General features: G+C 41.1%; 1 protein-coding gene across 2 annotated transcripts in view; it reads right to left on the bottom strand.

Moving 5' to 3' along the window:
* ITPRID1 (ITPR interacting domain containing 1) overlaps positions 1-15,607 on the bottom strand; it is a 115,797-nt gene that overhangs the window by 65,048 nt on the left and 35,142 nt on the right. For both annotated transcript variants that reach the window (XM_023639473.2, XM_023639474.2), the window contains exons 5-7: positions 5,077-5,128; positions 3,002-3,088; positions 831-1,033 (exon numbers count right to left, since the gene is read on the bottom strand). In XM_023639473.2, the coding sequence (XP_023495241.2) occupies positions 831-1,033; positions 3,002-3,088; positions 5,077-5,128 (342 nt within the window). The remainder of the gene's footprint in view (positions 1-830; positions 1,034-3,001; positions 3,089-5,076; positions 5,129-15,607) is intronic.

Below are 15,607 nucleotides of genomic sequence, written 5' to 3'. Positions count from 1 at the left end.
TGAAAACACTGCACTGCATCCCCTCTAGGAGACTGAGAGAGCACCTCAGCATATTGAACAAATCCTGCAAGACATCTTTCCCTCAAATTATTTGAGCATAGTACACATACCCCAAGAATATCCATAGTAATGTCCTAGAGAAAAGTACTCCATTGACCACCAGTTGGGGAAAAAACAGCCGCATGCATGATAAATAAAAGGTTTAGGCATAATTAATCCAAAAATCTGGAGATATGACAGATTAATAGCTCATGGTGGTTCTAAGTCTCACAGATGAGGAAACTAAGTTTTCCCCTAGTGACTCTTGATAAGCCTTGTCAGATCCTGGTTTCTCTGCCTCCTGGGCATGTGACTATGGTATACGTTAGTGCTGTTCACCAGTCTTGTCAGTTTTCTTCCTTCTGGACGTATGGTAGGATTGCACATTCTCACCCCTTTAGCGTTAAATGTGGCCACATGACTTCTATTGGACAACAAAATCTGAGCAGACCTGACGTGCATAAAATCTGAGCAGAAGGATTTAAGAGTCAAATGTAGTTCTCCATTTCCACCTTTTCTCTGCTATTGCAACCAGCGATGTTCCAGATGATGGGGCCAAGTCCATGAATGAAAACAACATGGAGCAGATACACACACCTTCCCTAATGCACACACCAATCTGCAGTGGACATGTCAAGTGATCAAAACATCAACTTTGCTCTTTTAAGCCACAGCGATAGAGGGGTTGATTGCTACTGCACTATCTCCCGGACCATCCCTCCTCATATTGAGGCTCATCTGCCCGCTCAGTGCCATTGCCGAGATTCGGATGCCACGGGGTCCTCACTTACTGTACAAGTTAGGGTTCTCAATGTCCATTCGCTGCTTTTGAGCTTCAAGAAAAACACGGATATTGATTCCTCTGGCTGCTGAGCCACGACCCAGGAATCTGGCTGGGATTCGTGTGCAGATGTCCGGCTCGTCAGCACCAAACCCCAGATCCAAGAGAATCTCCACTGGATCTTTTTCCCAAAATTCCAGCCATTCAGGAACGCTGTGGTAAAAATATGAATATCTTTATCTGGTTACAGTTCACTTCACCAAAAGCCATTTTTTTCTAGTCACCTCAACCACCCAATCTTCCAGAAATTAAGTGGAAGAGGAATCTGAATAGGCAAACAGACGGGGCATTTACTAGAGCTCATATATACTTACTTAAAGGACAGTTCATAACCCCCTTAGGGATTGCTTGCCTGAACCTTACGTGCGATACTAGTGAATTTGCTTATTCTGCTTTCCATTTCACAATAGGCAAATGTTAAATTAGATATGTCAGGGAGATTGTGGGGCAGAAGCCAGAGGCAGTGCACTGACAACCACAACGAGATGGTAATTGATGGCAATACGAAACAGAAAACAAACTGTAAACAGCAGACTCAAAGCAGAATATTTTCAAAGAGTATCAGTCTGGGACATCCTTGGCTACATAAGACTGTTGAAGATATCACTAAATGCAGACTACAAGGTCTGACGTTTACAAATAATGATTTGAAGTTCCTAGGTAGGGTTAAAATATGTTCTGTATTTTTTTGGACTTGGCTGAGAAGGAAGAAGTGCTTTCATCAAATTGTTTTGTCCAGCTTTGGCAGTTAAAATGACAATCTTCAGTTACCTGGAAATTATATTTATGTATATCAACTCACTTCCCAATTACTCAACTTCTCAGTGACTTGCTATGGGCTTTTTCAGACTCATGGACTCTGTGGGAATCAGAGTTTCTGAGGAGGTTTTCCTGGGTTTGCTGGGTTCTTTTGTTGAAGTTTGTTCGCCTTTACATTGCATGCAACACTAAGGAGCTTATTTGAGATAGTTTGGATAATTTTACTTTCATGACTCCATCATTTAAATTGGATTCATTACAATTCATTTATTTAGCCGTTCACACATTCAACAATGGCCGCCTATAGTCTCACTGGCAGGCCCACTTACAGGACATCACCCAACATCATGTTCACACGCTCTAATGTGACGGAGGTATCTAGTGCTTTGCCTCTTGATTCCACCAAGGAAGAAAAGATAAACCAAGAACACTTACAGTGGACCTTAAAGGGCTCAGCTAGGATATCTTAATCATTGGAAAAAATATAAGAACTGGGGGTACAAATCACTTGATATCATAGTATAGGAGGTTCAAGGGAGAAAGGAATTCTTGTAAGAAATCTGAATTGTACGTGAAATATTTCATCTATCTTATGGAACTTGTACAAATTTTATCTTATATCAATATTTATTGAACATCTATCATGTTCTAAGTTCTCTGCTAGGCACCCAAGGCATACAAGGAACGAAGACATAGTCCTGCCTTGCAAAGGCTTACAGTCTTATGGCCAAGAATGTAATTATTGATTGATTTGTTGTTAAACGTGTTTTCAATATCATTAACTCTTTTTTATTTATATTTAATTCTGCAAGAAATACAGAAAATACCCTCATCTTGTTAAAAAATTATAATATTACACATAAGGCTCTCTCTCTCCCTGGCCATTACTCCCACCAATCCTGACCTCCTTCCTGCTAAATTTATGTGTATCCTGCCAGACATTTTTCTACATAGTTACATGCATACTGCATAGTTTTCACTTGTTTGCTTTATAAATAGTGACATACTCTATGTGTCTTTCTGCATCTTGCTTTTTTCCCTTAAAAATATGAATTACTAAATTAGTGTACATATCACTACCTATTCCTTTTATCACTGTATTGAATTCCATACAATGAGTGGGCCAATGGTTTATTTGGCCTCCCCATTAACAGATATTTAGTCTAATTTCACTGACTATTTTATATTGTGTCTTGTTCTGTTTTATGAACAGGTCCTTATTGTTGGAGCTTAGAAATCCTTTATTCATTCTCTCATCCATCCATTCAACAAGTATTTCTCAAGTGCTTATTTATAATTTCATGGAATCCATTGTTGCACAGAATGATTTCTCTGGATGAAAAGTGCCTGGAAATCACATACCTTTGTGGTATACTTGCAGCAGAATGGCAAGAGTTGAAGCTGGTCCCTCTGGATAGAGTGGGAGTTTCTGAAAACTGATGCAAAGATCTACAGTGGGGTGGGAGGGAGGGAAATACCAAGGACGAGATGAGATGTGTCGATTTAGATCGTGCCCCGGGAGGTCATTGTGAATCTTTCCCTTCCAGAGCAAACATCTGCATTTCCTCTTCATTTCTAATAATCTCAGAACGGCCATGCCTTTGAAGAAGAGAGAGCACACAACAAGGAGCTGCTCCTCTTTTCAAGAGTGTTTGTGTTACAGAAGGTGTGAGAATTTAAGTGTTAGGTGCCCGCTAGTGCTCATTATAAAGGTGACAGAATGTCTCACTTTTGACAGATGGCAAATCTTTGGGGAACCTTTCAGGAACACAGCTTCGCTAGGCACCAACTTTCAGGAAGAAGTTAAAATTATGCGATGAAACAGGTACAGCAAGCAGCCATTGAAGCGACTCTGCATTAATTCTCATAATGGTGAAGGATTTCATATTGCATGGTTAACAGTCTCTCAGTGCTGTCTCCAGGGCTCCTACAGCCATCCATATGCAACAGTTACAAACTCCTTTACTCCCCAAAACTGAGTGTCACTCTATCTAAATAGGCTTGCATTGCAAGTCATTTGAGAGTGCTTCTAAACAGAATGGAACCCTGTTATAATGTGGTTCAATTTTATACAGCTCAGATACATGATAGACACATCTAGCCTTGTCAAATATAACAGCCAGTTGGCACAAAATTGGAATTTATCAAAGAATGCAATATAGATACCAGTTTTCCCAAGGAGACCGAGTTATCCTATTTGGGCTGCTGAATTTGCTTTAGTCCTGTCCACATGTAGTAAGAATAGCTTGGCCCTGCCTCTTCTTTGTTCAATTGCTGCTCTGCATTAAGGCCAAGAAAGTGCATGTTTTGGCATAATAAAGACTGTTTTTATGGTGAACTTGCTGGAAGCCTTGAAGGCAGGCAGAATAGAGCCTTTCACTTACTGCCTCACCTCGGTCTGTATTAGGCCTGCCAGGATTTCTGTTTCACTCCGGGATTGTGGCTCAGACTTTGTTTTGTAAGGTTCAGCAGAGCTACCCAGAAACTGCCCTAGTTTTGAATCCGGAAGAATCCATGTGTATAACAGTTCTAATCAAGCCATGTGAGCACAAGTAAGTCACTGACCTTTCTTCTCATTTTCCTTTTCAACAAACTGAGAGAGTTGGTTGAGAGATTTCTGTGGTGCCTCATGGCTCTATGATTCTGTGAGAAGCAAAAACAGCTAATTCTTTAAGAGGGAAAAACTGTGAAAAAGTAGCCTTTTAGGTGTGAGTCGGTAGGAGTTGGAGGGGTTCAATATTGAATATTTGGTTTTCAACTAGTTGGAATTATCCTGAAAAGGCAAGGGTGGCTGAAGCATGGGAAGCAGAGTTCCCAGTCTCAGAAAGGTCACAGTCTATTCCAGTGGTTCTTAAACTAGAGTATGCCTTAGAATCACCCGAAGGGCTTGCAAAAACACGGATTTCTTCTGAACCTTACCTCTGGGCTTTCTGATTCAGAGTGTGTGGGATGGGGCTTGGAAACGTACAATTCTGTTAAGTTCCCAGGTGATGCTGATGTTGCTGTTTGGGACCACTTTGAGACCTAGCCTATCCTCATCTTAAGAGACCCTCACTGCTTTCTACCTAGCATTGGGAATTGTTCAACAAATAACATGATGATTAATAACGTTGATAATGTGAAAATATGAATGTAACTCTTACGAACAGGTCTTTATGAACAGTTGAATTGTAGTAGAATGCCATTTATGCATATGTCTAAATTAAATTCCCCTCCCACATCAGCATTTGTTGATTTAATTTGCTTTCTCCTTTTTGACATTTAATGAACCTCTGTTTCTCGTAAGGCTAATGAAAACATTCTAGGCACTGGGGCCAAAGCAGCGACAAGATCCCAACATTCATGGCATTCTTAAGAAACTTCCTTACTTCCATTTCCTTTTTGAAAGAGGTGGCTGTGAAACACTGGAGTGAAGTAACACTGATTCTACCACCTACCTCATATAGTCTTTCACAGTCATTTGAACCATTCCTTGTTCATACAAAGAAACTGCAACAAAAAAAGGGGAGATGAGCTTAATTTCCTTTTATCTCATGGAAGATTTTCTCATTCTCAAATGAACCAATGGGGGATTTATTTCCATATTTGAGACTGTATAGGCCTGACATACAACACAGCGCTGCAGTGAACAAGGCAGAATGTAGTCAATGGTTAAATAGTTTGACCAGCACTTGAAGAAAGCTGGTACTTGCTGAGTGAAGAGGGAAGTCAGTGGCAAATGAGATAGCCAGCAAAGGTTTCATGGAGGAAGCACAGTACTTATCTAGGATTTTCAAGAAAGGGGATAATTTGATGGATGGAAAAGAGGTGTTGCTGTGAAAGCAGAGTGTCTATAGCAAGTGTCTAAAGGACAGTAACAGGGCTAGTCTGATTAGATCATAGAGCATTTTGAAATACTCTCTCATGGTATAAAAGGATGAGGAGTAAGGATGGGGACCAACAAAAGAATACATGAAAGACCCAGCATTTATTGAGCATCTTCTATTCATTTCAATCATGAATAAATCCAATTCATGATTTTAATCCATATCATCCAATCCCTATAACAACCTTATAATTTAGGATCTATCCTTATTTTTCAGGTGGGGAAACTGAGATTCATAAAGGAATGAATCCATGATCGCACAGTCAAAAGTAGCAGATCCGGAAATTTATCATTGCCTTTATTATTGATTACAGCAATAATAGTTACTATTTATTTATCATTAAATTTGTGTAAGGCAATGTGCTGAGCATGTTACATGCAGAATCTCTTTTAATTCTCACAACAAATCCAATAAATAGGTATTATTAATCCCCACTTAACAGAGGGGCAAACTGAGGCTCAGAGAGGTTAAATAAATTTCCTATGACCAGCAGGATGCCACAGCTTATTTTATTTTGTTGCTGCTGTTTCTTTTCAAAACACCATACTGCCAACAGAATGTCTTGTAGCTTATTTGAAAACCAGAAAGAGGAGTTTATATGTATGTGTCAGGACAAGGGAAACCATGAAAGGTTTTTGAGCAAACAAATAAATGTGAGAAGGATAATGTTGAAGGTCCATTTGCCTGCTTAGTGTGGTTGGGGACAGAATGTAAGAGCTAAATATTGGATGTCAGAGAGGCCCATTCGGGGGCCATTGTAGTATTCAGAACCTGTGTCATGACATAGCATTGGGGAAGACAGCGGCAGAAGGAAATGTCCAGAATGTGGGCCAATTCCTCAGAAGGTTCACCAGTCTCCCCATTTCCTCTCCCTTGTGGCTCTCCTGGGTGCAAATGTTTGACCTAAACAAACTGGGAAGAGTGGCGACCCTACACTTCTATGAGAATGTGAAGTTTTCCACCATAAGAAAGATAATACAGGTTGGGAGAAATTTTGGAAAAACAAATCTGAATGACTGAAACATATGTAAGAAGGCTGAAAATAGTAAACGGCTCTCCAGTCTGGAGCCAGAGTTCTTGTCTGAGTAGGGATCTATGAATAGATCTCAAGGTATCTGTGAACTTGTCTCTGAATGCCAAATTTTTGGAGTGGAGATAAGAATACCCATAGTTTTCAGCTGTTTTTTCAAAGACTCAGTGACCCTGCCGAATGGAAAAGGAACACTAGTCTAGAAGAAAAAAGACTAGAGGTGTCTTATGGAGGTGTGAGCAAATAGTGGACTCTTTGCTAAGCCCAGAAATACATGACTATGTTTTAAAGAGGTAGCGAGACAACAGATACAATTAATGCCCTACAAAACAAGTGGAACTTTATCATCACAAGAGTCACAAAGGGTGAAAAATATAAATATGTGATAAAGCTTTAAAAACAGAGTAGAGATATAAATGGTATTTGTGCTTTTCTCCTCATCCTGCTCCCACAGCAGACATCATTAATCAATTTCTCATGGAGCCTAGCTAGGCTCTCAAAATTGCCAGGAAAGCCGCTAACAGTTGATTGAATGAGACGAAGCTCATTTGCCATCCTTTGTTTAGAATAAACTTTATGAGTGGGTTTTTGAGAAAAACAGTAAGTTGGGGGTGCATACCTAAACTTTTGAAATCGCTAACTTGAAGAAAATATATAACTGCTTTATAAAACATTCTAGGGAGCCACTGCCAAGGATGGAATATCAAGGTGAATGATCATTATTATAATACAAATCTGCCATCTCTTCAATGTCTTATGTGACATCTGGTGACAAATATTCATGGAAGTAAAAATATCTGACTCAAACCTATGGACCAAGTTAGAAAGGAATTTAGAACCAAACTCCAGTCTCTTTTTTTGTCCATTACATCAGTGGTTTTAAAACTTTGGGTTTTAGCAGAGGAATCCTTTTGCAAAGTTCTAATACTCTAAATAGATAAAAAGGAGGCTATTCTGACAGTGTTCTCCCATCTAGCTCTTCCTTCACCCTATGAGGCACCTCCAAGATGCAGAGCTTGAAAAATATAAACTACTCAGGACCAAACCTCTCACCTAGGCAGACATTGCTAATCCACTGCAGCGCTGTGACTCGACTCACTCAGTCTCGGAGTGTCTCAAACTATAAAGCCACTGCCAACTGATTGAAGTTGTCACATGAGAGAAAGCCTATTTGCCACTTTATTAATCACATTATAGATGCAAGCACAGTATAATTTCTTGACTGTCATATGGTAATGACTTGATGCCATAATGAATCAAGTAATGTTGCCCAAAATGGAAGGTAAAATAAATGTTTATTATTGTAAGCAAATTTTTTCTATTTTTTCCCTGCCCCTCCTTCCTACCACCACCACCTCCATGTACTGCTCTCACAAAGGCAGGCTCCTTCCTGTGCCTGGCTGGCTCATCCAGAGAATTCTGGAGTTCTGAGCACCTCTTCTCTCCAAAACGTTCCATGGTCCTAGGACATTTGGCTGCATATTCTGCCAGTACCACCACTCTTGCCACTGCCTCAGTCTTTTATGGTTGTCCACTATTGCTCTGGATTTCGTAGAAGGTATGAATGAAGGTGTATATTCAGGCCAGAGGTCTGGCACTGTGGCCACAGTGAATTGCTCAAACTGTCAGAGAGGAAATGATCCATTTTCAGATATTGATGAGAAGAGTTAGCCCAGCCTTGCTGAGTTTTCAAAAACCCTAGCCCTGCAGAAAATCTAGTTATCCAGAAAAATCTGTAGCCCTTCACCAAGGGCATCTTCATGAGATTCTAGTACCCACGCAGATCCAGGAGCCACATTCCATGGACCACATCCTGCAGCCCTGCCATTGATGTTCGGGAGCAATCTGGTTGCCAGGAAACCTAAGGCCACGTGTTTTCTAGGGAATGTGCGAAGCGGACCGGGCTAGGTCACAGCAGGGAGTTTTCTTGTCTGACGAGACATAGAAAGCCTTACACAGTTTTAGTACCAGCTGAGGAAAGGGTTTTCTCATCTTCTACCTTACAGCGCCTCATAAGGCCTGGCCATTCCTGACAATAGGGATGGGTGCGATGTTTGAACCCCTACCTGAATCCCATCCTCACTAATGTACAGATACAGGATTTACATCCTTTGTTGGGCTCCTATACTCTTCTTGATTTTGTTTAAAATGGCTCAAATGTCTATCTCCATCCAATACATTCAGACACATAGCCTTCTCTACTGCCAAGCTTAGATTCTGGAGAAAACCAAGCCGGGGAAAATCGATATAATTTTTTAAACTCACAGAATAAGGTTGTTTTTTAAAAGTTGTAATAAAATTATTAAAAATTAATTAGGTTCACTGCTTGATTTCCTTTTTGCAGTCCTGGCTCCCTGGGTCCTTGGAGACCAAGGAGCATTCTCCTGTCACTGTGTTCACTTCCTGGGATGTGGTGACCGGGGGAGCAGTGATAGGCCTTGCCAGATTTGGACCCAGGCATTTGAGAGTCTTGCACAGGACAATGTAAAACTGTGATTCCTTGCTTGTCGGATAGTTCTTTTGGTTTTAGTTTAGTTTTTGGTTTTTTCCACTTTTCTAATTTGTAAGGTAAACTTCCTGGAGCCTGAGGACGTGCTAGTCAGGGTCAGGTCCTTGCTTCCCTTTGCCTGTTTTCAATAATGAACCTGAACCAAGAGGCACAAGCTGGTGGCCCAGTTTCCCAAGCACTGGGATTCCTAGAATTTCCTTAGACCTCAGAAGGTCCAGCAGCACCAGCCCAGGTCTCTTCAAGCGGAGAGCAACATGCTCTGCAAATCTCTGCAGTCTCTGTTCTGACTGCTTGGTCCGTTAGTGGTTCCCTGCCTGGCTCCTGGGTCTGCTACCTCTGATCACAGCAAAAATTTGACACCTAGGGAATGCCACAAGGGGATAAACCAACTGCTCCTGTTACCCTGGATTTCCTCAAGCTTCTGCAGGCACCAGGCTTGAGGCTGCCCCAGGTAGAATTGGTAGACGGCCTCTATTCACCGCATAAAACCATGCTTGCTACGGCCTCTCTAATTCCTCACTCACTTCTCTAGTTGCTTGCTTTCAATATTTTCTCCAACTTTTTCCCCTTCCAAGATACCCTTATTAGGTCTTTGAAACCAGATTTTACTCTCTAAAAGCATTGAGGGATGAAAAAAGAAAAAAAATTAAGGCCCTACTATTCCTGAGTTTCAGAAGGGTTGATTTGGAGAATTAAAGCAAGAAAAAACTGTTCCTTGCTCTACTCAATACAGCCCATTGCATGGGTTAACATGCCAGTTCTGATTCCCTTTTATGTACTTGAGTCTCCAGCCACCCTCCCTACTGTTAGGTGGACTTCTGCCATCTGAAGCAGCAGACACCGCACTTAACCCTGCAAAATGTATTACTGGAGAAGATGTAGTGAGATATGCAGAAGGCACTAATTAGCACCTTTATTGGCTTAGAAAGCATTTTTTATTTTGGTTTTCCTAAGCATTTCTGACTGATTCATGGAAGACATTTGGTTCTTTGGAATATCGTCCAATAGACTAATCAAATTACATTTTCACAGGGCTCTAAAATAATAGCATTCTGTAGCTTTCTGTACATTTAACTCTTGCATGACCAAGGCAAGAGGCAGTCAGCAGGGTTTGTCTCAGTTGGCAAATTATTAACCTTTATTTTTACAAAGAAAGAGGCGCTTCATTCTCCCTGACGCTCAGGCTCAAAACTTGAAAGCCAATTGTAATGCTTTGCTCTTCTGCACCCACACATCTGTTTATTTCCCAGACGCTGTTGACTCCTCTCCATCCTACTGCTGACACCCAGGCCAAGCCCTCGTCACCTCGAGCCTGAGATCACGAGAGCTTCTTCCCAAGGTGTGGACCTTCTTTCCATTGCCAGGATAAACACTGGAATCTGTCCTTTCTCTTCTCAGAAACCATTCATAACTCACTACAATAGAGATGGCAAACGTGTAACACGCCTGCTTCAATTCCCTGATGCTGCGCAGATGGCAGCTATCACTTATTATTCATGACCCTGTATTCAGATGAACAAAGATATGGCTTCAAAATCTTACTCAACACAAATCCTGGTTACAACTACCTATCTTTTTACCGGAAGCCGAGATGACACTTCTTTGCCGTCCTGTTCTAAGACATCAAGTACGATTCCCTCTTTCTGGGATTTTAAGGCATTTATAACCCGACCACACCCTATTTAACAAAAAAGATTTCTACCTTTGCTCTCTAGCATGAAACCATCTCTCCAGTCTTACCATTTTCTGTTTGCTTTCCTGCACAAATTTAGTTTTCCTCTTTTTCTGTGCCTTTATTCAAGCTCTATCACTTCCACCAAATGACGTTGTCTTGCTTTGCCTCTTGTTTTTCAAAATCATATCTCTCTTTGATTGACTAGCTCAAGTCTCACCCCTTCTTTAAAGATTTCCCAATCTGACTACATCATCTTCACTGTGGACCAGTTTTACTGAGATCCTTGTGCTGATTAACTTTGGGGAAATCAGATGTGTTAGATACGATTCCTACCTCAGGGACATTTACAGTTTTGTTAGGGAGGCCGATCATATCTCAAGTAATTTGAGGCAGCACAGACCAAGCGCCATCTGGGTAGAACCCATAATGGATGTAACATGTTCAAAAGAGAGATTGAGTCTCTTAGTGCAGATGTCAGAATATTCTTTACAGAGAATATGGGACTTGAGTCAGGACTCAAAAGAAGAGCAAAAGGTGAACAGAACAGGAATGACTTTAAGACAGGAAGAATTGGAGGAAGAAAGAGAAAGAACTAGGGATGTAATGAGAGAGAATAAGACCAGAGGGTCTTGTAGAAAATTGGTATAGGCTATATTCAGATTGTAATGGATCCGAAAATTCAGAGTGATATTCTTGAGAGCTGGAGGCATACCTTCTACATCTTTGTATCCTCCACCCATCTCAGTTCTGTTCTCTGAATGCTTTAGTTTGATAAGCATTAAGGGAACATCTAGTATGTTTAACTGGATTTACTTTGACCTTTTCTTATGATATAGACCACAAAACCTAGAATTTGACTTTGTAAGTTCTTATTAATCAACAAATTCCTTCTGGAAAGAGATAAGTTTACTCTTCAGGACCCTCTCTGGGAACTGGAGAAGAAATATCTAAATATTAAAAAGGACAAATGAATTAACCACCCATCAAGTAATTGATGGCACCAGGCAGATCTTTGACAGAAACGATCTTTCTGCTGCAGGAGTTAGTTCTAGTTTTTTCACTCACAGTTATGCTTGAATGTGTTGTTAAATAAGGACACATTATATAAACCTACACACTGACACATGCATTTGCTGCATATGTCTGTCCTTGTAGCGGGGATGGGTTTGCCACCAAATCCCTCCAGGAGTTCTTATACACAACTTTACTATGGAATCTGGGATGAAAAATGAGTCAGCAGCCTGAGAAGAGAGACCTTGGCATCCATGACCATGGTCCGTTTAGCACCATGATTGACCCCCAAAGAGGCTCAGAATGTCCTATTGTGTTTGAGGTTATAGGAAGGCCCGTGGATCCTCACTGAATCTAAACTGACAATCAGATTTGTTTGCTTGTGCAGTTGGTGACCACTATGGGGGGTTATCTGCACTCAGTGGTGCTGGTTCTCAGAAAGGGAAAAGAGTAAGAAATTGAAGGCTGCCCAGAGGCTTTGTCCTGTAAGTCATCCATGTACGCTGAGCAAAAGATGTCCTGAAGATACTTAAAAGGAAATTGTCAGACCACTCAGCTAAGATGCCCTAATGCTTGGCAGAAGATGGGGCAGATGGGTGAGAGACCATCCTTTGTGAGGTGCTTCAGTGAGTCTCAGGATGCAGGCAGCATGGGTAGTTGTCCACCCTTTTGTAGTTATTGAAGTTAATATGGTAAGAAGGAGCGAGGGAAGGTATTTGTCATAAAGGGAGAAGCCCAAATAATTTCTATCAGTAAATAAGCTCGAGTAAGTAATATTTCAGGGGAAGAGACGTCAAAACTTCAAGAGGAGAGGACTTGGAGGCGGGTCCAGGCTCTGCCGACCGCTTCAGGAAAGCCAGGGGAAGGTGCCCCAGCTACCTCAGTACATCTCAGCCACTGGCTCATTCCCATCAGCTGACACACCTTACTGCAGGAGCTCTCACCTCCAAGAGAAAATCCTCCTTTGTCTCCACCTTTCTCCCAGCTGTCATTTTAATTAACTGTTGCCTTTTACCTAACAACTCCTTCTGATACTTTTCTGTTTCCACTTCCTCTATTCCCATTTCCACTTGAAAACAGTATAACCAGGCTTTCTCCTCTACCATTCCTCTGAAACTGTTCTTCTCAAGGTCACCTATGACCTCCATTGCCAAAACTAATGGCCAATTCTCATTCCTCCATCATATGCAACCCATTAATAACAGTTGACAGTGTTGATCACTCCCTTGTCATACCCTAACTTCACTGCTTTCCGGACACTTCTGTCTCAGTTCTCTTTTTACCTCATGACCTACCCCTTCTCCTTTGCTGGTCTCCCTATCTTCCTGGCCTCTCCTCTATCCATATGCATTTGCTTGGTGATCTTATCTGGTTTTCTGGTTTTAAACACCATCTATCTGCCAACTAGTCCCAGACATATATATCTGTTCCTGGACTTTCCCCTTGAACTCTAGATTTGTATTTCCAATTTCTATTAATAGATATCTACTCCATAGTATCTCTTCGGGTATCTATTAAACATTTGAATTATAACATGCACATAATTAAATTTCCCATCTCTTGCCTCAGGCTTGATCCTTCTATGTTCTTCCCATCCCAGTAAATAGACGCTCATTCTCCCAGATGCTTGGGCAAAATCCATTGCAGTCATCCTTGACGTCTCTCTTCTTTTCATTTTCTACATCCAAATCCATAAGCATATCCTGTCCTGTCCACATTTCAAACATATCCAGAATCCAACACTTCTCTCTATAACAACTTCTATTACCCTGATTTAAGCCCCCATTCTCTCCTCTGAATTATTTCATTAGCTTCGTAACTGGGCTCCCTGCTTCCATGAACCTCCCCCCAGATAGTTTATCTTTCAAGTAGCAGCCCCTGCTGTCCTGTTAAAAAGATCCAAGATTATGCCACTCCTTTGTATAAAACACTTTAAAAGACTTGCTTTTCATTCAGGGTGAAAGTCAGAGAACTTACAGGAATATGTATGGCCCTAAATTATTTGGTCTCTGGATAATTCTTGAACGCGTAGGTCTCTACTCTCTTCCTTGCTCACTTAGCAACCATTCAGGCCTCCTAGCTATTCTTGTAATACATGGGGCACATTCCCATCCCAGTACCTTTGCACATGCTGTCTCATTTGTCTGGAACAGTTCACCCTGCAGGTAAGCAAATGTCCTTCTCCTTCACGTCTTTCAAGTAGCTGCTCAGGTAACTTGTCTGAGATGCCTTCCCTGACCGTCTATGCTCCCAGCATACACATATTTGTTTCTTGTCTCTGTCTCCACTACATCTATTTTCTTTAGTATCCCCAACCCTAAAGAAGTGCCTGGTTTATAGGAGGCACTCAATATGCATTTGTTAACTGAAGCACAGAACACAAGGTAATCTGTCAGAAGTTTTGTGTGCTCATGGGCAAGGACGTGGAGTTGATAGAATGTTTGTTCTCCAGTCTCCAGCTTAAGTCCAAGGCTTAAGGGGTGATATGGGCTGCAGGAAGAAGCTGAAAGATTATTTCCATCATGGGTTTTGTGTGACACAGAACACTAGTAATGCTGCCTCGATCGCCACATGCAGTATAATGGAAATGAGTGTTTCTACAAACTCTGCAAGAAATAGAGTGCCACAGGACTCAAAGGCAGTGATGGCAGTGCCCAGAGGAGCAGAAGGAAAATCGACGCTCAGGAAGTGAGGAAACATGAATTGTCTATATGGGGACAAGCAGGGGATTCTCTTGGAGCAGCAGCAGTGCCAGTGGAGGTCGATTCATTCATGAAAACATGTGAGGCATCTCCTGCTGACTCCCCGAAACACTTACGGGGGATACTTTGCAATAGACTCTGTGTCACCAAGGTGGAGGCAATAACCCATCAAAATTGGTGTACTGATTTTATTAAAACTTAATTTGTATCCACAGACTGGTGAAACCTTGGGTAAATTTGAGTTACAGGAGTCATTTATAGGTTAATTTCACAACAGCCTTGCACCTCTTTCTTTCACAATTGTCTTTAATGAATAATTTTTGAATCTTTGTGTACCTCAAGTTTAAATGGAATAAGTTTTGGCGTATGTCTCAACATCAAAAACCTTAAAGCTAGGAAATGTCCCTTTCTGCCATCCAAGCTTGGCTCAGAGACACAAGGGAAAGTTGGAGATAAAATTGATGACAGTGGAGTTGCACCAGCGTGCAGTCCTTAAAGGTATACTAGTTTCTGGTAGAAAGACCATAAACTTTGAGATCAGACAGATTTGAATTCAAATCATTTCTCCATCTCTTATTGGCTATGTGGTTTTAGGAAAATTTCTTATCTTTCCTGGGTCTCTGTCTCTTCAATATTTAATGAGGTTAATTAATCACCTTGCTATTTTGTTGGAGGAGTACTCTGCACTAGCTTTTAAATATGCAATAGCCACCTGATATGATAATTACAATTACAATTAGTTTTATTACCATGACTTTGGGGCTGACATGTACAGAGAGCAGCAATCTAGCGAGTCTCAGAAAAAACACAATAACCGGGGGACTGTCCAACTATTAAGAGTTAGTTTCTCAGTTATGTCAATTTTCTAAGGATTTAGTTCTTGTAATTTAAAATTTCTGGAATTGAGGTAGAATGGCTTCTTATGGCTTTCCAGAGAACTTATTTGATGTGTCCTTTTGATTTTAAGATCCAGATGTGGCCATTTTGCATTTCCATAGACACTTGCTTGACATAAAAAGAAAAATTAGTATTGTCCCACCTCAAAAGATTTAAATTCAAGAGGACTGTGTTGTGGCCCTGACGGCTGGTGCGCAAGAGTCAGAAGGAAGGCCTGTTGGGAGAAGTAAATGCCAGTGAACTTAGCCACTTTGTTCACGCCTTGACATTCTTAGCAG

This window comes from Equus caballus, chromosome 4 (assembly GCF_041296265.1).
Source record: "Equus caballus isolate H_3958 breed thoroughbred chromosome 4, TB-T2T, whole genome shotgun sequence".
Classification (NCBI taxonomy): Eukaryota; Metazoa; Chordata; class Mammalia; order Perissodactyla; family Equidae; genus Equus; species Equus caballus.
The sequence above is the reverse complement of the archived record's forward strand: the minus strand, read 5'-3'. Positions and strand labels throughout refer to the sequence as shown.